The 23,039-nt window shown below is 40.0% G+C and overlaps 1 protein-coding gene across 2 annotated transcripts in view; it reads left to right on the top strand.

Moving 5' to 3' along the window:
• The window catches only part of cdh8 (cadherin 8), a 163,338-nt gene extending 143,191 nt beyond the window's left edge, over nucleotides 1–20,147 (top strand). Inside the window, exons 8-12 of one of the 2 annotated variants that reach the window (XM_072464741.1) lie at nucleotides 8,215–8,351; nucleotides 11,126–11,247; nucleotides 11,851–11,968; nucleotides 16,789–17,040; nucleotides 18,128–20,147. In XM_072464741.1, coding sequence (XP_072320842.1) covers nucleotides 8,215–8,351; nucleotides 11,126–11,247; nucleotides 11,851–11,968; nucleotides 16,789–17,040; nucleotides 18,128–18,615 — 1,117 coding nt within the window. In that variant the 3' untranslated portion in view covers nucleotides 18,616–20,147. Of the gene's footprint in view, nucleotides 1–8,214; nucleotides 8,352–11,125; nucleotides 11,248–11,850; nucleotides 11,969–16,788; nucleotides 17,041–18,121 lie in introns of both variants that reach the window. The other variant, XM_072464740.1, reaches the window with a different exon arrangement.
• The last annotated feature ends 2,892 nt before the right edge of the window (nucleotides 20,148–23,039 follow it).

Raw genomic sequence — 23,039 nt, 5'->3', positions numbered from 1 at the left:
TGGCTGTCTTTGTCACATTTAACGGTATTTTGATGATTTTAATACATGTTGTAAAGCCGGTCACAAACTTGAGGAACTGTAACATTAAACACAGAATATTAAAGATGCCACAGTCTCAATAATCGTGAATAATCTTGATGTTTATTCTCACAATATTCGTAACGCTAAAATGTTCCACTCACATAACTGTCGACAACAAAGTGCACCAACTCCTCACTGTAAAGTTTCATTATTCTGTAACATAATAACAAAAAAGGCTATTTGTAATTAAAAAAAAAACTCCCCAAACCTAAGCGTGTTCAAAAACTCTACTCAATATGTACCACTTAAAATGTAATTTGAAATGTAAGACATATCCTTACCTTCTTATACTGTATATTTAATGAAGGAGATCTAACTTGTTCCTACTACTCACACTTTTTTATTTCACAATTGTTTTTTGCCACCAGCGCAGTTTTATAACAGCTTTTTCAGACAGACGGATCACACTTGCCCAGCCAATCAGCTCCCAGCACAAAGTGTCATATAGTAACTCTATAGTAACGTCTTTACATGTCTGCAATAGATACAATGTTTCTTAGATGAAGACAGCATATTCATCTTTTCTGATGCATTTTCATGTGTTAGGAATTAGGTCTATTTTTAAACCGTTCTTATTTTTTTTTCTCCTGCTGTTCTTACTCGATTGTTCTTGTTTAATTAATGTATCTATGTATGTCACAACCATTATTTGACCACGTAAAAACCCACTGAGATGAAACAAAAAGTGCCAAAGTGAAAATTTAAGAGCGATAAACAGAGCTAAATTGAATACAGTCAATTTAGCGCTAGAGCTCCCCCCGCAGCTCCCTTGTGAGACTACACTGTCAGAGAACAGACCCAATTGAAGTAAGACAGTATAATCACAACAACAAAAAATTGTAACATTGCCAAATGTAAAAGGGGAAAAAAGAGCCAAGGTTTCCCAAGTTAGTCGTCTTTGGGTCAATGTTTTCCGCCAGCAGGGGTGACGACGGACACTTCAATCGCCCCAAAAATACATATTTAACAATTGAATAAGGTTTTTCCTTTAAAAGCAGAGACAATTGTCATTCTCTTGTTGTAGAGTGAGACAAGTCAATTGTATTAAATGTCCATTGATCTCTGAGCTTTCTCGTGTCTTACATTCCCACGATGAGCTGCGGCTAAAGGCTTTTTAACAGAAAAAAACAAGGTCTAAAAACCCATTCCACTCCATATCAGTGAAACTCCTAAATACATGCCATAGAGAGTGTTTTAAAGTGTTCTGCTTTTGTCTCAAGTACATTTGTCTGTGTCTCAGACAAAATTATCTCAGCACAAATAAAGTCATCTTAATCTTCAGTTACTATAAATCTGTCCTTCAGGCAAATACTGTTCTTTCTTTTACATCTTCATTATTGTTACATACCATTTAGTGTGTGTTTTAATGGAATCTAACCTGGTATTGCTCTTTCTTAATGACTGGCCTTGAGAATGTGCTTTTGACCGTTGCAAGTCACACAATCACATTCCTGTACAGAGACGGCGTGCGCAATAATAGCTCGCAGTGCTCAGTAGAATCATGATTACCACCTCCAGAATATCTACCGGAGAATGTCACAGGCAACGGGGTTTGATTGACAGCCGATCTGAGAAACTGAGGAAGGAGACGAGACGGGATGCACGTTGAGCAGAAAACAATGGAAATGCTGCTGATTGTTATTCCATGTATTATCGTGATTTTTTTTTTTGCTGCCGTCTAACCGATGGAGTTTGATTAGATAATTGTGTTTAATGTTGGCCCTGATTACGTCTGACTGTCTGAGGATTATGTGAAAATATTTGATACAAACAAAGTTAAGTATGAATGTTTTATTAACAGGGGTCAGATAAGTCTATAAACATGAAAAGGATTTATTTCTTTGTAGACTTTATTGTTTTCTGACAGGAGAGTGTTGTCTGTATTTGTTTTAATTGCAGTGCGGAATATCAGAAACCCAAGCCATTAGCTAATGTGCGTGGTTAGGGTTTTATAAACTTCCTGTTGTCATGGAATAAACCCTTGGGTGATCATTTGTGAGCGATTTTCAAAAGTGATATTATCGTTGGCAGGATAATGCACGAGCAATTATTAATAGTTATTTTGCAAAACAGATGTGGGACGTTGTATTCACCTGATTCCGGACGTTACCGCGGGCGCCGCCTTGAATTGCGTCCCCCTGTCTGCTTGTATTAGTTAACGTAGTGCTGCCGACCTCGAGGGATAAGTTCTGCAGCGTTGACATGTCGGTGCGACGTTTTACACAAATTAATCTACCGTATTTTTCGGACTATAAGTATTTCATAGTTTTGGCCGGGGTGCGACTTATACTCCAGAGCGACTTATATGTGATATTATTTGTTATTTTCACACTGACAAGAGGGCGCTCTAGGCTCTAAGTGACGCAGAAGAAGTGTCTGCACTTCCTCTACCTCTGGAGTTTGTGGAGTTGTTTAGAAGTGACACAGAGGAAGAAGAATTCAATGGATTTAGTGATTTGGGGTCAAACTGATGCTTTGGTAAACTTGTTAGCATGTTCTTTATGCTATAGTTATCTGAATAACTGTTAATATGTTACGTTAACATACCAGACACTTACCACAGTTCTGTCTGTGCGTCATGTAGCTGAAGGTGTTAGCGTTAGCATACGTACACCTATTCACCATGTTCTATAATCTGTTGTTGTTTTAAATTTTCCCCCAAAATGCGACTTATATGTTTTTTTTCTTCTCTATTATGGATTTTTTGGCTGGTGCGACTTATACTCTGGAAAATACGGTACTTTACATCATAGCATAGCATTTTAGCAACGACACTTTTCCCTCATCCTGCACTTTCTGCTCTGCCGGAATGGTCAACACAACAGGAAGTGCCGATCCGTGGAGAAAAAGAGGCAACCGCGAGTGGGCGGGCGTTTTCGAGCGGTTACCTCAAATTTAGCGTCACTGATAGAACATATTTTAGAATCGTAGGCGTGGTAGTTTTGTGAATAATAGTCTTATCTTCAGGCTTCAAAGTTGATTTTTCAGAAGTTCCGCTCTCTCGACTCTGCGCGGATCGTGAGAAACTCAGAAACTCCTAAAGTGATCTGAGCGAAATGTCAAGTTTGAAGGCTGGTATTTCTTTAATAATGCGCTACGTAACGAATATTGCTTTGCCAGACAAGCAGTCAACACCACCAAGCAAAGTTAGAGCTCAGATTCCTGCCTGTTTTTGTACTTATTTTGAGCAATAAAAACACCTGTAATTGAATAAATGCACAATAGATAATATTGTAGGAAAAGCAACAACCTTTCCATGAAGATGAGCAAGTATTTTTTTTTTTCCGAATCAAAAAAGGTTTATTGCCATTGTCAGTGAATAAAAACAAGAAATTCACAAACTAGGAACTTTCTTTAGTGCAACATGGTGCAACATGAAACAACAATATCCTAACAAAATATATTCAAAAATATTCAAAAAAAAAGGCATGAATTTTTAAAAATGGGTGAACTACATAAGGCAAAAAATAAACTTACACTAAATACTTTGACTGAATATATACACACAGTTAGTTTAGTCTGAGTGCAAAAACTTGCAGTGCAAATGAGCGATCACAATTAACAATCACACCAAACGGCAACTTCCCACCGCCGACGTTCTAATCCGTCGCCTTCCTCTTGGCAAGAGAAAACGTTGACACCGGCTCTCGCACTCGTCACTTATCAGGCACCCGGCGCACGTACCGCTCCGGGTATACTTTTGTATTTTTTTGTTTTTGCCTTTAATTCTCCGTCACATCAGGTTGTCAGCGTGAGTGACAGGTGGCAGAACATTTCAGGCTCCGTCTCCTCGCTCTCTTCCACGTGAGCCTGTCAGGGAGCTTGACTTGGGATCCTCTCCGTCTGCGGCAGAGAGGCCATTCCCAGGTGGCTCGCTGCTGTCTGCCTGTCTTGAAAGTGTGTGTATAGGCCAAGAGAGGAGGGTGTGGGTAGTTTTGGGGCGGGGGGGGGGGGGGGGGGGGGGGGGGGGGGAGTCCTGGTGGAGCTCTCCCCCCTCCTCCCCAGCCCGAGCGTCTAGAGGATTTTACACCATTTCATCTCAAAAATGGAAATGTCACGGCTCGGTACGTTTCCACAACAATGGGAATCTGGGCCACGGCGTTTATTTATGTCGTTCTATCGCGTGCTGTTCGACGCCCTTCTGCGGAGAGAGCGCCGTCGCGACTCCGTCTTAGGGTTTGACAGTAGCGTGACGTTATAGTTTGTTCTGTTGGCATGCTCCTTTTCTCCTCTTTTCAATGTTTCCACAACACCGCCGGCACATTTGCTCGGAACGCTCGAATACAAGTGGGCGATTTGCAAATATAGAGCAAAAAGTGGTTTACTCCGTCAGACGAGCAGTTACGTCGCACGATCCCAAAGCGGGAGGAAATTCGTTAATTACCAGTGATTATTCATTCGAACCGATGGCAATTTGTATTTTTGCGTACTGTATATAGTGTCGACACTGATGCCCTTGAATATCTATTAAAATGCGTCCTCTGCTGTAAAAGAATTTGACATCATCACTATTTATTATAAGTATCTTTTCGTCGTAGCTTTGTAGTTCATATTTATGCATCACAATAGGTTGCTTTACATCAAATCGCACTAGCATAGATAAGACACGCAGTTATCTCATATACATCTGCATTGTAATGTCATTTTATTAAATGCATTTCATTTAAAACTCTGAGAAATTGTATCAATATTTTGTTGAGGTATGCAAAAATATACATACAACATAATACATCCAGTTCAAACTATTTCATACAATTCTGTGTATTTTTGCTTCCTTCCCGATCTCTTTCTCTCTGCATTCTGTCTTTCTTACTTCATTTGAATGACACTCGGCTCTTGCCAACAGGTCTGCGCTGATGGGACTGAGACGTTATGAGATCTGGAGTTGAAAAGAAAAAAGAAAATGGAGGAGAGGATTAGGCAATCGTCGGTATCTGGAGACGGAAGATGAGTCTGGGAAAACATTTGCGAAAAAAAAATTGGACAGGGGGGGATTAGGGATAGCTTTGGACCTTTTTTATGTTTTATATTGAAAATACTAGGCAATGGTTTTCGGTCGGGAAGCAAGAGGATGGAAACGCTTTGGAGCTAAACGGCGCACGGGGGCAACAATCTCCCGTCTAAATGATTGTTCCTGTGTTTTTGGGCTTGTAGGACGTTCGTGACAGTTTCGTTTAATAGCCGTCGCAGTGAAAGCCAAGATGACCCGCACTGACAGCGACTTTTTTGGAATCCGCTCGGTGTGGGCTTGGCACGGAGCACGTTGCGCCATGAAAGGGTGATTTCACAGCTTCGGGTGGCATCCGAAAAATTCCCTTTTATGTCTATTCCAATTTCACATCTGCGGGCGTCCTTTCTGAGGTTTAAAGTTCTGCCACTAAGTTTTTTTTTTTTCAAGATTTGTGCTATAAATTTCAGTTAAGGTAGACTTTTGGAATCTAACATATGGTATTTTTCTAATAAGGCCATCATATTGTGTGGTTTGAAAGGTCATTGTTATCTTAGACTGAATATCATTAGAAACATGAACACTTTTTAACTATTTTTATTCCATTTTTATTCTTGCAGCTAACAGTTACAAAACACAGCATGATTACCTGTTCCCAAAAACTGGCACGGATAAAAAATGAATATTGTCTGCTAAAAAACAAAGAAGAAACACATTTTAGATTATTTTCTCTGATAAATTAAATAAATTTTGCGTTCCGTTGTTTCAAGTTGTTGTAATCCCTCATTTGTCCAGGAGTGTCCCATTGGGATTCTATAGTTTTTAGACCAGAGGTGGAAGCACTTTATGTTTTATTGTATTTCATATGAGAAATGCAAGCTATTTTTTATCTGCAGTCCCATTGTCAGGCTGATGGAAGGACAGAAAACAGGACATGAAACGGGCACAAATGATATAACGACATTGAAGATGAATGATATACAATATGTAGTTTATATTAGTGAAAATAGAAAAACAGCACAAACAATCCAAACACACATTGGTTAGTCCGTGTTGCGCTCACATGTCTGATTGTCCAAAAGCCACTTAACACATCTACTAAAGGTACGAATGGAGGTCATGTCCCTCAGTTCTGTAGAATTCTAAGCATCTGCAGAGCGACCTGATGAAGCACACTGTCCAAATGATGTCATAGAAATACTACGGGGCAAAAACACTGCAGAACACGATAGGACGATACAGCTGTCCATCTACACGCTATATTCACCTGAAACATGTAACCAATAGGCCAGTAGGACTTTTAAATAGATTATTGAACACAAAATGATTGAAGAAAATTTGCACAAAAAAAGTCTACTACAACAAATTTGCGTTTAAATGTGTGATTAATCTGATTTCGATTGAACTAGTCAAATTAGAACACGCTTAAAGCACACTGTACACACACTAAAGATTAAAGGGGGAACATGACAAAAGAAAAACAAAAAAAATCACAATCTCAAACAGACAAAGACATCTGTAAAACATTGGTCAGTCCACTTTATGCTCACGTCCAACTATCCAAATATCACAACTTAACACATCTACTAAAGCTATCAATGTATATGTATAACTCTATAAATTATAAATCATATCTTATTCCTCGGCCCTGCAGGGACCATGAACTGAAATGCACTTTTTGACTAGGATTTTTCGAGTATTTGTGTTTAAGTTGCATTTAACTGTACAAACTCCTTTTTTCTGGGGCAAGACCATGAAGGTTTTATACATTGTAATTCAGCAAAGCAGCCCCATGTTCTTGTACACATTGCGAACATAATTTAAAGTCCCCATCCTGTCTCGGATGTAGGTGGAAATCGATCCCTCATATATGCTTGTACTATAACCTTTAACCAATCCCGTGCATCCTTCTGCTGAATGGGCTTAACCTGTTTTTATTATATTCTTGGGTAAACATGGCAGCAAACACAAGGTTACATCCAACACGCTGGCCAGTGGTCCATGTTTGTCTCATCTATTAGCCCCGCCGCCTCTGTTGTCGTAGCCTGTTGTCCTAACTCATTAATGCAAACCCTGTGGGAGCCATTGCGTGTTGACAGATCCAAACGGGGTTAACAGCGGCCCATCCCTTACCCCGATATCCCCATGCTAATGTCGTTCTAGCGCTGGGGAGGTGTCGCCGCGGTCTGGACAGCCTTTTTCGCTACTTATTACACTTTAATGCCCCCTGCTGCTCAGGTGAGGGTCTTAATTATTCCTCAGGCAGTCTTAAATGTGCATTAATCTAAAGCTGTCTCTTGATAAATAGCGAGCGGGTAAACAAAATAGCTAACGGCTTGTTGGGAAGACAAGTGGAAGTGTGTGCTGTTGACATTTACAAACCGTGGGGAGGTTTGATGCCCCATCCACAGAATCATTAACAATGCTTAGAAAGTGAAGTTTTCACGCCTTTTAGCGCTATCCAAAAGCAATAACTCAGCCTTATCACGCTTCCCTCCTTTTCTTTAGAGACAAATCGAATGTATACAAAACTTAATTGCTGACTTGTAAACTTTTTTGTTCTTTTTTTTTTTGCCAACTATCTTTAAAACAATGAAACAAGAGATTGACATGATGGTATTTTGGTTTAAGAATTGCTGAAGTTGGATAAGCTTCGTCATTAAAGCCAGCACAAACACGCTGTGATCGGTTGGCACAAATGTACCTTAGGTGTTGAAAAAGGTTGATGAAATAGCATCAGAGCAGGCTAGTGGATCTGTCCAGACCAGACATGATAGAATCTCTGGTGAGTTCACACTTGCATGCTTTGAGCTCCGTTGAATCCTGATGTAGACACATGTTTAGCCTTGATCTAGTTCCGAGTGCATTGTAGAAACACTTTATGGGGAGAAGCTCTTTGTGTCAAAATCAGACCACTGTGCCTTGTCTGCATCTAGTTGTAAAACATTTAATAATACCAACTTGTAATTCTGAGCTGTGTTCTTTGTTATGTGACGCTTTGGCAGTGGGCAAACAATGTATGCAAGTGCCAAACATGTTATTTGAGCTTGCAAGTTGTTTGACGGATTTAAATAGATATACTTCCTCCTTTTACTGTTTGATCGCTGTCAGAGCTAATAAATGTACAGTATTTTGTATTTACGTTTGCACATTCAGATTTTCACATTCTTTTTCTTTGGTTTCAGGTACTTCATCGACCGACACACAGACTTGGAGCGTCAGTTCAACATAAACGTGGACGATGGGAAAATCACGCTGGCCAAACCTCTGGACCGCGAAACCGACATGTGGCACAACATCACGGTCACGGCCACCGAAGTCAGTAAGTACCCTCTACCACCTGCTGACCTTCAGGTGCAGACCGCCGTTAAAGCCACATGCGTCCCAATCTCCAGCTTTAACACAATGAAATCCTTGCTCCTTCTTCGCCACATAAGTTTTAAGCACCGCAATAAGGCACGCTTCGCATCCGAGTCACCGCAGCGACAGACCTGCCCCACACCCCCCTTTATCGGCCCGCTTTCGTGTGCTTTCCGACGATACGGTACAAACAATTAGCATTCGGAGCCGCCGAGGCATTAAGCCCGTTAATTTGCTTGAGTTTTGATTGAATTAAGCAGCCCGCGAGTCAATTTGTGAAAGAGCAAGAACATTAAGACATATCAAATAAACAGTTTTAAAGACATCGGCGGAGTGGATTGCTCCTGTGCCAGCATCCATTACAGATTAAAGAACATCTGCGAAGCGCAAAACCCACTGACTAGGTTGAAAAATCTTGCCGGCAGAGCTACAAAACAGCCCAGGACCGAACGTAAAGGCACTATTTGCATACAGATTGTTTCAAGGGAGCTGTATGTTGTGATAAAGCTTAATGTACCGCTTCAAGCTAGTTTACACAGCTTGTAACTTTTCTCCCCCTCCTCAATACAAGCCTCGTCTCCCTGCCAGTCTTTTTTATTTTTTTTGTAATATTGTTAATCAAAGCAAACACATTAATCGTTAAACATTGTCGGAGTATTTTGCCCGCGCTAACCCAGACGTATCTGCCGCCGACGCTGTCGCTGGAGCCTGTTTGGGGGTAGAATTGAATGTGTCTCATTTGATAAGCCATGTGCACGTCCCAGGCCTTGTATATTTTAAGCTTTTTCATGCCCACCGGCAAAGTAACTGTGGTTGGAGATAGTGGCAACACCTAATAGGAATTTGGGAAAAGTAAATATGGCAGTTTTCTTCACGGATTGGGGATTTTTCTTTTTGCGGCGTGAAAAGCAAAATCTGTGTTCCCAGTTTCAGAGCCGGGATGCCATTTGCCACCCAAATGGAGGCCTGTTTCTCCAGCGCGCCGGTTGACATCTGACTAATCAGATTCTATTGCCTGTCTGCCGCTGCTGCTACCGCAAAGGGGGAAAGGCACTCTTGTAGCTTTAGTCAGTCTCTTTTTCACCCTTCTTCTTCTTCTCAGCACGTCCTAATCCATCCATCACTGCCTTTCACTCTGTCAATTTCTCCTCTCTTCGCTGCTTACCCCTCCTTCAAGTTGTCTCCGGCAGCAGCAGCGGGCCCTTTGTCCCTACGGGGCACGTCCTTATCAGCAGCGTGTGTTCAAAAACTAGTGCGCATAAGAGCGGGAAGACATATAGGCACAAATGCAAAGTGGCAGGTAATTCAAGTCAGTTCAATGCATTTGCTAAGGGTTGAGTATTCGAGAGTTGCTATGTTTTAAGAGACTGAAAGCTACATTGATGGTTAGTTACTGCACAATAACAGCACAATGACATTTATTTTAAGGGTGCGTTCACACTTGTCTTGATTCAATCTAGATTTAAGCCCATTTTTGTGGAGATATAGACTTGGTTTTGTCCTGTTTTAGTCCTGGTTTTATCTTGGTCTCTGGGTTTAGTCACTGCATAATCCTAATTTTGATGTGGTGTATGTACAAGAGCGTGTTCAAATGTATTGGTCCGGAGGCTGCAGTACCACCACTGACCAGGAGGAGGTAGTCCGTCCTTTAAGGGAGCGGCGTGACAGCATGTTGGATAGAAACAGAAGAAATTACGTAAGATTTTAGACATTTTAAGTGAAATGTATAAAGTTTGTGAAAGTTTGGAGCAGAGACTTTGACTGATTACAAAGAAGGACGGTAGAAATTGATTAAATTCAACTGGACAGGGCTGCGTTTTGGCTCAGTGGTTAAACAACAGCGGATATGTCTGCAAACTATATTTCATCAAGTTCCGATCCGAGGCTCTGGGGACAATTTCACATTCTACAGTAAATAAATCAAAGGAAAAGAAAGAACAAAAAGGATCATTTAAATTCAAAAATAAGAATGCAGACTAAGTGACAAACCCACAGAGGGACATATTACCAGTTAATTGCTTTAAAAGTTGCCATTTAAGCCACTGATTCATACATACACGTGCTTAGTGCGACTCTCGAAAGGGACTGTCAATTACCAGTGATGAATAATTCCAGTAAAGCCACTTCTAATTAGCTAGCCCTTTATTGTCTTTTAAAACTTCAGTTACCAATGTCTCATTAATATGCATGCTTTAATACTCATGTTTAAAAGATTACAGTGTACAGGGGATTTCAAAAGCACTTTGGATAGGGTTGTCTCCCCGTCTGTCGCCTGGAACCCTGTTTTGCATCACTGATAGAGGCTGGAGTTCAAGACGGATGTGGCTCATCGTGCGTCCCTGTTGTTGTCTTTGGAAATTAATATGGGAAGGGAGAGAATTAAAATCAGGTTGAAGAATTTACCTGAGATCGGACGTGCGCCATTTAGTGTTCAAATATGATAAATATTCAAATCTGGTGTCTGGAAGATGTGAAATCCAACGGGGTTAAATAAGAAGATGGCGTGGGTAAATGAAGGCAGTTGAGTCAGGCACAGCATCCGGGGTAAAACTTAAAATTATGACGGATGTGTGATGCATTGATTTCAGTTGAAGCTAAGATATGATAAGACAATATTTCATCACTCAGTTTGACATAATGTGAGGTTCCTTTGTTGTTATTTTTTACTTGTAGTTTATTATTTTGCAATTGCTGCTTATTTTAACATACTACAACTACTCTCTGTTTTTTAATTAGAAAACCACAGTCAGATCTCCAGAGCCATCGTGGCCATCCGAGTCATGGACATCAACGACAACGCGCCAGAATTCGCCACGGAATACGAAGCCTTCCTGTGCGAAAACGGAAAACCCGGACAGGTAGAGAACCCCCTTACCACCCCATCCATCGGAGTGACCATCAATCACTTTCCCTCCCCTTCTCCCCTCCCTCGCAATGATTGGCTACCATGAATTATAGCCTGGGACGCCACATAGGTACAGCCATAGTGCTTGGTACCCTTTCTTCCTTGCAACAGCTTTCCCTTGACACATTGCGCACGGGGAAAGCAACGCGGTCAGGATTGATCTGAGTGCTTCATAATTCAAGTCCGTCTTTCATGTCTTCCTCCAGATGGCACGACGCTTTTCCCCCCTAGCCAAAAAATCCCGGACAAGTACTTAGCGCTTCCGCTCTTCTCATCAATCGACCTCATTTAAAGCTAAGTGTGTACAATGGAGGACTTCATTGAAAGGAAAATGGCACAAAAACAGTTTCCCGCAGGGTTGAATTCTAATCTAATCAATCTTATATACACGATAAGGTGATAGATGAACAGATAGCACAAGCAGGCTGAAAGTGTGCCAAGCAATGGATGGTAATCTCGACTCTGCAGAACTAATAGGCTATGCATTTCGTGAGGTGTGTTGCAAGCAAAAGCACGATCATAAAACATGTTTCCCCTTTGTCTGTTCTCAATCCAGGTCATCCAGACCCTCAGTGCGGTTGACAAAGATGATCCCATCCAAGGCCACTACTTTGACTACCGACTTGTGCCAGAAATGCTCAACAATCCCAATTTCACCATAAAAAATAACCAAGGTAAGGATTCCAGCAGTGACACAAAAAAAGGTCGGAATTATTGTGGTTTGTAAAAATTTCACAGATGCGTTTCTGTTCCAATTTTTGTTGGGTTGGATTATTTAAGTTTTACTAGAGCCACAAATGATAAACTATTTCTGCAACTTGCTGCATTTATCATCTTAAACATGAAGACACTGTGGCAGAGTGGTTATGGCTCCTTCATAAATGGACTTCTACAACTTACAACCAAGATAGTTCGATGATTTCCAACCAAGCAGTAACATTTGGCTCTCCAAACCCTCACAGTAGGTACCAAGGAGTTTTTAGATGGATAGCTCTTACAATGATTAACGCCCAATAGCATATTTATTAACGTTTCCAGATTAGACAGTAGTTGGAATAAGTTGGAAACCGCTGTCCTGGCATTAAAAAAATCCACTCAGAGCCTATATCACTAACAATAAAGTATGTGAGTGTTTTCTCTGAAGTAAGTATTGTATTGCAAAGTATTGAATTCATTTATAATTCTCACCGTGAAAGTGTCGTCACCATCCAAACACAACAAAGGCAGGATTTCCACTGACACTCAAAAGCCGTCTGCGTCGGAATGACTGAAGTTTCTCTAAATTTCTCCAATGGCTTTCCACTCCAATCTCTAACCTTCGGCACGCTACCCGTCCTTAGATTGAAGTCTGTCGGATCGGCGTTGCTCGCAATTAGCAGATGTGAAATGGTTTGGACGGCGCCACCTTTTTTTACTCCCCAGTGCATTTTGAGGGAAGCTAAATGAATGGGATCCAAATGGGTTTTTCGTGCTAGTCTTGCAGCTCAATGTAGGGTGACATTCCCAGAATCTGTTGCGAGCGCGGCAGATGGCACTAAATTTATTTGCTAAATACTCTGATTGGTTTATTAGCAGTTTTTTTTTTTTCCCCCTCAGACTTAATTCCACAGCACGTCTCCAGTCTCCGCTCGGTAACGGGCTCTGAACAGACTGTGATGACGTTGTATAATGTGTTGGGCTCGGGGCGATAAAACTCTTCATATGGTTCGAGCCGTCTGTTTTGGTGCACTGGCTTCGGGCTGACTCGCTGCAACTACTACTTTGACAGAGACATAAGTTTGCAAGAAATCTGAGAATGTACAACTCTGGTAAAAAAAAAAAAATATCAGATTGGAAGTAAGTTTTATCTTATTTTTTTACCGATGAAATATGTTTTGCAACTTTTGTGAATTACTTTTTACAAGATTTTCTCATTTCTCATCTACCGTTAAAGGTGCACTGTGTCGCTTTACTGGTGGAGGGTATGACTTGCTTGGAAATCTTATTTATGTGCCTGAGATGTTCAACGGTGTGGCTAAGTTACAGGGCAGATCTGTGGAGAGGCCTTGTGATCTATAATGGCTTAATAATAGAAATGGAACAATTATCTTTCTGTTAAAATAAAAAAAATATAACTAAATTTCCCCATAGCAAGCAGTGGATTTTAATTTTACTTAGTGTAATTCTTGAAAAATGGTCTCTCAACATGACTGAACTTACGTGTTTTAATAAATGCAATATATTAAAGTATGGACGTTAGGGCGTAGGAGGTGAAAACAAACATTTTCTGAGCACTTGTAGGATAATAAATAATTACACAAACATATGAATACATCTCTTCAACTAATGATGAGGGAACAATGTTGTTACCATGGTGAAAATCTCATAAAACCCTCTCTTTATCTTTAACCTTTTGCCTGGGACTTTCGGCACCAGGCGGAGTAAACCCGGTCTTGCCCACATGCAGACCACTATCACTCTCACAATAATAATAATTAATTTATTCATGGGGTTCCAGCTGAAATTAGGAAGTGTTGCAAAGGACTTTAGCGTTACCTTAGAGCTATTATAAGAATGCACTGCAACCGGATTGTGATAAAAAGGTACATTAACCAAAAATACAAAATATGTCATCGCTTGAAACAAATAACACCCCTGTGCTTGTACGTGCGCACAAACACAGACTATACTTCATGCTGGTAAATAAATGGCTCAGTGTTTCCAGCACAGTGTATGCTCCACGCTGGCTCCGGTACTCGGCTCTTTAGAGAGTAGATTTGTTAGTTTCTTAAGATGATGCAACTGATAAATCTCACATATGTTTCAGCAGTGTGAGCAAAGCCCCCGTGTAGCGTAAAATACCTTGTGTTTTTTCTCCTTAGAACATACTGTATACTCTGTCTTGACAGAGGCTTACACTGCCTGTTCAAATAAAAAGTCACCACCTGGATTTCACTAAGCAAATAAAGTAGGTCCTCTCCTCCTGCTGGATAAATGCTGCAGGTGATGATCTTTCAGCTGCAACACTCTATTTAAACCAGACTGATGCATTTCTGAAACAACCATGTGGAAACACAAAAGTCATGGAAAATATGTCAGTGTGTTGGGTCAAATCGTTGGGATCGAGCATAGAAAACATCTAAGGAGAAGCAGAGACTAATGTACCACAGATCTGAACCCAGTGTTTGGGACGAGCTGGAGAAGGCTTTGTGCAGTGGTCACTCTCTCCATCATCAATACAAGATCAACTGTGACACACTAGATGGAAATAACTCTTTTAATATTGCTGAAGCTTATTGAAACATTGCCACAGCAAATGTGTGTTGTAATCAAAGCTGCCCCTTTTTCTCTGTGGCGACAGGCATGTGCATAAAATAACATTTAGGCATTATATCGTCTGTATCTAAATGTGCTTTAAAGGCATGTTTCACTAGTGTTTTACAATAGAATGCATTTGGTTGGTTTAAAATGAGAAAACACATGATTTTAAAATGAAATGAAATGTGTGTAATAGAAAAAAAGGACAAGGTTATCCTACTTAAAATAAGAAATATTTTTATTGGTAGTACATTTTGGGGTGGTTGCCTAGAGCACTGAATGCAAACGGGAGAAATCATAAGCCATCATACTCTGTGTCAGTGCACAATAGCATGACACAGTTGCATCAGTGAGACCATGTCAAATATGTTAAATCAGAATGCAAATCACTGCAAAAGAGGAGTCAGATAATACTGTGGGCGCTCGCAAGCGAAAAACTAAGAGAAGCAAGGATACTAAAAATATCTACACATTTTAGTCACGTTTATGTGACACAAACCTGAACCTCCATCCAGGCTTTTGATATCATCACATTCTAATATGAGCACAAAAACTTTGGGAAATGTAGAGTTACTTGCAACTAGAGTTGCAAGTACCAAAGTAAAATAATAATTGCATCTTTGACAAAGAAAAGATTAAGTATTAGTGATTCAGAACTCGCAGACACTTGATGCAGCATTGCTTTTTGTGTGGAGAAAGAAACATATCCCAGCCCATTGTGGAACACAAGAGTGTGTAGAAGATCTGGCAGCTGCAGCAGCCTCTCCACCACCGACTGCACAGACAGAGCAGAGTGATACTCCTGTGAGTTTGAGCCTGCTGCTTTTGTTTGTGCTGATGACTTTAATTGAAGGGCTTAGTTGGCGGAAACGTTAGGGGGCAGCACACGCTGGGGAGGAGCCATGGTTCTAATCAAGTAGAAGAAATGACACACTGAAAACATTTTGTGCAACATCTCACTTGCAATGTAAATGAAATAATAGACAAAAATGCATATGTATATCTTTTTGGTTAGAGTTTTTTGTATTTTCCAGAACCACCAAACAAGAATTTACTTGTTAAACATCCATTGTCATCGTAGAATTCAGAAATGTCCATGTGCACTTTGTCATTGAACAGTGTAACCTGAAAAGTCAACTAGTCTTTGCTCACGTCGCAGCCTGCTCTACTTTGTGGCAGAATTCACACCGAAGTTCTGAGCATATGTTCACATTAATTACAGATTGTGCAAATGAATTAATTCCATCACGACACATTCCATCCTTTGATTAAGTTTGCTCTGTCAACACGGACACTTCTGCGCAGCCCGCCGCATCCGCCGGAGCGCTTCTTCTGTCTGGCTCCCGCACAGTTAGACAGGAAAAAGGTCGTGCTTTCAGATGTGCTGTACATGTATTCCATAGGATCAGCAGGAGAGTATTCTTATGGGGACGCGTGTGTTTGATAATATGGGAGAAGCTGGTTAATGAGCAGACGTGTCATCAAAGAGCATATGGCACCTCTCTGCCTCGACATGTGCCATCCTCGGAGCCGCCGTCGCCCATCGTCGCCCCCCTCGCGCTTTCAAAGACCGGGTCGCAAACTTGGGCTCACCTCCCGTCAGAAATCCCAAATTGAACTGATGAGAAGAAAGGCCGACGTTTGACTCGCGCTAGCTGGAAAAAACTAAAATGATAAAATGGAGTTCAGGATTGATCAGTTTAGGCAATTGATTGTTATTACCGTATTTTCCGCACTATAAGGCGCACTTAAAAGCCTTTGACTTTCTCAAAAAACGACAGTGCGCCTTATACAGTATATGGATTAATCTGGTAGGGTTTTCTGACCTCGAAGCGATTTTGTGTGGTACACCTTACTATTATACTATACTATCCCGGACTATAAGTTGCACCTTTTTTCATAGTTTAGGCCGCGACTTATATGTGATATTAGTTATTTTCACACTGGCAAACGCAAGAGGGTGTATAATAAATTTCCCCAAAAAATGTGACTTATACTCCAGTGTGACCTCTTTTTTCTTCTCTATTATGCATTTGTTGGCTGGTGCGACTTATAGTCGGGAAAATACGGTACATGAAATATGATCGAAAATAGACCATTCATTGACAGTGCGCCTTATACTGCGAAGAATACTGTAATTGGTTTCCACACACCCCTTTGCTAAAAACTCATCTTTACCTTTCCCTCTCTTTGACAGACAATTCGATCAGCGTTCTGGCCAAGCACGACACCTTCCGACGGCAAAAGCAGGAGATGTACTTTTTACCGATCATCGTCACCGACAACGGGCACCCGCCCATGAGCAGCACCAACACGCTCACCATACGAGTCTGTGGCTGCAGCAAAGACGGAGAAGTCCAGTCCTGCAATGTGGAGGCCTACGTGCTGCCCATCGGTCTCAGTATGGGGGCACTGATTGCGATCTTGGCCTGCATAACGCTGTTGCTAGGTGAGTTAGAGTGGCGTAGCTTTGCTCACGAAGGTCGCACGGTTTTACACACTACACACGACAACAGCCTGTGCAGTTCATACTTCAATAGAGGGAGGTGGGGTATTCAATTTGTATTTTGGGTGAAAAAGGAAATGATGATTTGAGTTTTTCAGATAGTTAATTAAGTATTATTGGAGATAATTTGTATGTACGACGCAAATAGACAAAGAAACAAGTAATCAAAAAAGAAATGGCCAAAAACGCACAAGCTGAATTTGCTCTGAACTCCACTGAATCTTGATTTCCTAATTTTAGAATAGACACTGTAGGTATTTTTTTCTTACCTACAGTGTAAATTAATTTAATTGTAAAAAAAAAAAGAAAATAAATATATATCTTAATTTAAAGGTATGCATTTGAATTGTCTCCTGTAGTTTACAACATTTCTCATCATGTCACGTTTTCATTTAGAAATATGGCTTTTAAACACACATTTTTTAAAGTTAAAAATCTAATAAATCATGTTTGGAATTAGATATCAACAAATCCTTCAGTATGTTCCGTTAAAATCTTGTTAAGTACAAGACTATAAAGTTTGATGTGTGTAAATGTTACTTTAAGGGCTGATCTTAATGTTCCTACGCAGCAAAAATGCATTTAAAGAAAACTGCCTTTGAAGTCACCATGTCCCACACAAATCTGTGGATGAGTTGGATTAAATAATAAAAACAAATTGGGAGTGGACTGGACAATCTCTACCCACTCTCTATACCCTCTAAATTGACAATATATTAGTAGAAAAAGTATGAATACAGATGAAAAGTATGAAGTAAGTTCATACTAAAAGAGGACAAACCATTAATGTAATAACAGAAGAAAATATATAATGAGGCAAAATGCTTTTCTTTTAATTTGAGTAAAAAGACTGCTAAAACACACCAAAGATTTGACCTTCACAATCACTATACTCATTATATGAAGTAAAAATAAACAACACTGCTTGACTTCCTTAACCTCGGTGAACGTTTTCCTTTTATTGACTTGATTTGCCGTAAAAAGCTTGAGCTCGACTCTCTCCCCCTTATCTCCTCTCTGACAGTAATAGTTGTGCTTTTCGTGACCCTGAGGAGACACAAGAACGAGCCTTTGATTATCAAGGACGACGAGGACGTGAGGGAGAACATCATCCGCTACGACGACGAAGGAGGTGGCGAGGAGGACACCGAGGCCTTCGACATCGCCACCCTCCAGAACCCGGACGGCATCAACGGCTACCTCCCGCGCAAAGACATCAAACCGGACCTCCAGTTCATGCCCCGGGCGGGACAGCACTCCGGCCCCAACGGCGTCGACGTGGACGAGTTCATCAACGTCCGGCTCCACGAGGCAGACAACGACCCAACGGCGCCGCCCTACGACTCCATCCAGATCTACGGCTACGAGGGCAGGGGGTCCATCGCCGGGTCGCTAAGCTCGCTGGAAACGGCGTCGTCGGACTCGGACCAAAACTATGACTATCTGAGGGAGTGGGGGCCGCGGTTCAGGAGACTTGGAGAGCTGTATTCCGTCGGCGAAAGCGACCGCGAGACCTGACGTATGATTTCGTGAGTCGAAACGAAACAAAAACACTTTTCAGATGTTTTCTTTCCGTCCACATACTTGTGTATTAAAACGCTACGGGGGTGGGTGGGTGGTCGGCTTTTAGAAACAGAAAAAAAACCTAAATAAAAGAACAAAAAAAAAACGTTACCGAGAAGGGAGGCCACATTTTTTTGTATTCTTCTTAGAGTGAGGTCTAGCAATCGTCATCCACTATGTCAAGCGCATTGTGATTGTTGAACCAAACAATGTCTTTTAGTAGGAGATGTATGATTCTCGTGAACTTAGATTCCTTTCGTGGAGTGTTCTAGCAGTATTTCGGGTGTTAGTCATACGCTGTGACTGCCAGTAGCAAGAGACTTTTCCGGATTTTGCACGCTTCTCCGAGACGTGAGCGGACGTCGATGAACTTGGCGTGACGGGACGGTTGTTTGCATCGCTCGCCTGGCCACCCCCAACGGACCGACCGGACGCAAAATGACAATGAAAAGCAATATACTGTCTACGTGATGAATGTATGATTCGAAAAAGACGCAAAAAGAGACAAAGCAGTATTGGCTTTAAGTGAATTTCTTATCATTTGATATGTTCTCCGGTGGCCACATTTATAAACTGTCCAAGAGCCCCCAAAAAGGCCTGCTTTATACTACACTTTGTATTGACGTGCTCCGGGTGTGGCTGTACGACGTCGTTAGCCCGCGAGAGACTGGCGCGAAGACAACAAAAAGAGAAATGTAGAAACTTTGAGGCCTTCTTTTTACAGAAGCAACATTAAATACAATTGTAATCTAATGTTTTTTGGAAGTGTTGATTCTTCATTCTTGTTCTCTGAGTTTTCGTATATCTGTTCTTCAATCATTTCCTTTTTTTTCCGTGCTGACAATTTTGAAGTGAGTGTGCTTAGATGATTTCACGAGCCGCTGTTTTTCTCTCAGCCCTTCGCAAACTGTCTTAAACTTCCAAACATCACACCACAACATGCATCACGGTCGAGGATAGACTAGCAAGTAAGCAAGCGAGCAAAACGTTCTTAGTAATCACGGTAATTATTTAGATGGTCTTGATAATCAGGATATGGATTCTTTAAAGAGGCAGAGACCATCTAAGCACAGTGCAATAGCAAAGGGGGTAAAAAAACACATGAATTTGCTGTCGATTTCAGGCCATGTGCATATCGTGCTTACATTAATACTGTATGATACCAGTGAAAAAGACTACTGTACATAAAGTTACTGCTAACGTCATTAGCTTTCGATGAGGTGGTAGGTTTTGTCTCTGCACGTTAGCGCTCGCACATAATGAGAAGTCCAATGGCACTCCAGCTGCGTGCAGTTTGTATGGATACCAGTATTATGGCAGTTCTCGGTAGACTAAACAATATACTATATGGGATAGTCCTACATGCAGATCATATTTTCTACTGTGCTTTAATGCTTATAAATGTGTATGTTCAATTATTTACTCCCTGTACTGTAATCTAAGATACCCTGTATTGTTTCCTACTTTGTGAAATATATTTTTATAAATATGGCATACAACGGCTGTGGCTTTCTTCTATTGATGCAGTGTTTTAATTATTCATGAATCGGATGAGAAATGTACGACACGTATAATAGAAAATCTAATATAGAAGAGATGATGATGATGAGAAACATGAAACACTTTTCGCAGCAGATTGTGTGACGTTATAGTCTGTAAAACCAAAGTGCCATAGTAGATACAGAAAAGTAGCACAGAATAGTACGTTTTAGCCTGGCGATTGATCTCTCTTGTCATTGACACAGTTAAACAGTGCATTTATTTATATACACTTTTGTACAGTTACTTTAGTCCAAAAAAATACAGTAGGCTTGAGATAAAAATGCCTATATGAAGTTTTTTGCCCATCCAATCATAGTTCCTTAGTAGCAAGTGTCTAAATAGCATTTGCTCTTGAATACACATGTATAATTCCGTTATCTTATGTTTTTCAGGTCTCTGTGCACCTCTTAATCAAAACTCTGGGAGAAAGTATAGTAAAAACAAAGAAAGTGTGTGTAGTCTTGGCTGGTCGATGTCAAAAACTAAATATCATATGCTTTGTCTCAAGGAACACTCACCCATTCACACAACGGCAGGATTCACAGATCCACTGACTTTATGAAACGTCTTCATTACATGCATTTTCTTTGTTTGTGTTTTTACAGCACCAATATGTTTATTAAAAAATATACAGTAATTTAAATCCTCCAATGATATTAAACTGTGCTGTTGCATTTTTTTCAAGCTAATTTAATTATCCTTTTGTGTAACCTGTAATAATTTGTTCAAAGTCATACCAGCCTATTACTATGTGGCGTCTACTCATTAGCGCATTACCCCTAAGGTTTCAGATGACCGAGCAGGACACACCAAACTAGTGAATTAGTCTCTGTATACTTTCAACACACAGCACTAAAAACATGTTTCATGTTGTTTTTGCCCGTATTGCCTTGCTTTGTCCAGCCACAAACTACATGACCTCTTTGAGAAAAGTACTCTGGTCTAGATGAAAGTACTCTTCAACAGCAAAGCGTCTTGAGGACACAGTTTGTCAAAGAGTATGTTATGAATGACATCAAACACAAATGTGAAAGAAGAAAAAGTTGCTCCCGTGCCCTGCAAAAACATGCAGATTTTTAAAATATATATATATATATATATTTTTAATGTATTCTAGTTTTTCTTCCCAAATGATAGATGAAGCATATCTAGCTTGTTGTCTGGCTAACCAGGATGTGACCCTTTCTCACAAGACATGAGATTTTGACCATGCTCAGCCATTATTTTATTTTATTTTATTCTATTTATTCTATTCATTTTATTTATTTTGTTTATTTTATTGATTTTATTTATTGATTTTATTGATTTTATTGATTTATTTTATTGATTTTATTGATTTTTATTGCTTTTATTGATTTTATTTATTTTATTTATTTTATTTAAATAATAATATAACCATTGCTGGCTCAACTTTCAAACTATTTTTCTGGGAAGAATTATCAATAAAAACGTACCAGTGCTTTCATATATCCAAGTTTCAACTGTTAAACATAATGTAACAGAAATGTGTTCAAATGTGAAGGGTTTTAATTGTTATACCGGTAATTCTTTCATAGTGTTATTTTGTGTTAAATTATTAATCGCTGCTCTCTTTTTAATTATTTCATTTTTCAGCAGAAATGAGATTAGACATGGTGAAATTCTCTGCGTTCTAAATTTAACAGTGTTGGAGTATTGTCTGCCTATTGTTAATCTTGTTGAAAGATTAGACTTTTGTGTTCCGGTTTATCTGATTTGAAGGGTTCTCATAAATAACAAAGGCTTTTGATGATATCATTTCTACGCTGAGCTGCACATGGCACCGCTACTGGGGAAACGGCACCTAAAAATGGTTGAATTTCAATAAGAAGAATTGTGCAAGGCTATCTATCCACTTCAATTCTGAAATACTGTAAAAGGAGAGCAAGCAGCGATATGCCACGATCAGAAGGGAATCATACAGCCAATGTTTTTGTCAATTTTTTGGTAAAAACTGCATGTTTATGAAGTCATATCTTTCTTTATTTTAACAAAAAAACAGTGAATATATATAAAGTTCGCCTGTGATTTTAATGAGCGTGCAGTTTAGACTTGTCACAATAAACATTTTCAAGTGTGATATATTGCTACAAAGAATAGCAAGATAAACGATAAATCTAATTCAAAATCACCCACATTCAAAACATTTGCAATAAAATAAATTTCAGTCACATCAGAGGCTGTTTATCAACTGAGCCACAAAAACATACTTATTGTCATGTATATTGTATTCTTTCAGCAGGTCCAACACCTCATCCACAACAATAAAACCTTTAGAATCACTATTAAAAAAGCTCAAATTTAGCAGAAAAACTAGTAGAATACATTTGGACAATGTTATTGATTAATTTCAAAACCATCTTATGTATCGGACCAAACAAAGCTCTGCTCCTCCTGCACCGACTTTAGATCTAGGGAGACAGAGTGAGCAGAGCAGCAGTAAGGGAAGCCACTCTTCTTTTCCTTTAAAGAGAATGCTAAAAAGTGACTTGTAGAGACAGATCTGTGGGCACTAGTTGTGTATAAATGTAATTGACTTTGCAGTTTTATTGAATACTTTTGTAAACAGATTTTTTCTGTTTTCACTTACATGATGCCAATGCAAATGAGCTCATATCAGCGACTGTCTCATTTACACTGTTTGATGTAGATTAACATGCAATGTCCATTTTCAAAGAAACAAATCGATAAAATATTGAAACTACTCTGAGGGAAATCCCCTAAAGCAGAATAATAAAATAGTCAGTGAAGGAAAACATGAGCTGCAATAGAACTATAGCAGAATGAAACACTTTAGTTGTCAGTTCGAGTCTATATTG

The sequence above is a fragment of the Eucyclogobius newberryi genome, unplaced genomic scaffold, assembly GCF_026437365.1.
Source record: "Eucyclogobius newberryi isolate DKJ021-1_F unplaced genomic scaffold, fEucNew1.0.hap1 SCAF_5, whole genome shotgun sequence".
In the NCBI taxonomy this organism is placed as follows: domain Eukaryota; kingdom Metazoa; phylum Chordata; class Actinopteri; order Gobiiformes; family Gobiidae; genus Eucyclogobius; species Eucyclogobius newberryi.
This window is presented reverse-complemented; position numbering and strand designations above follow the sequence as displayed.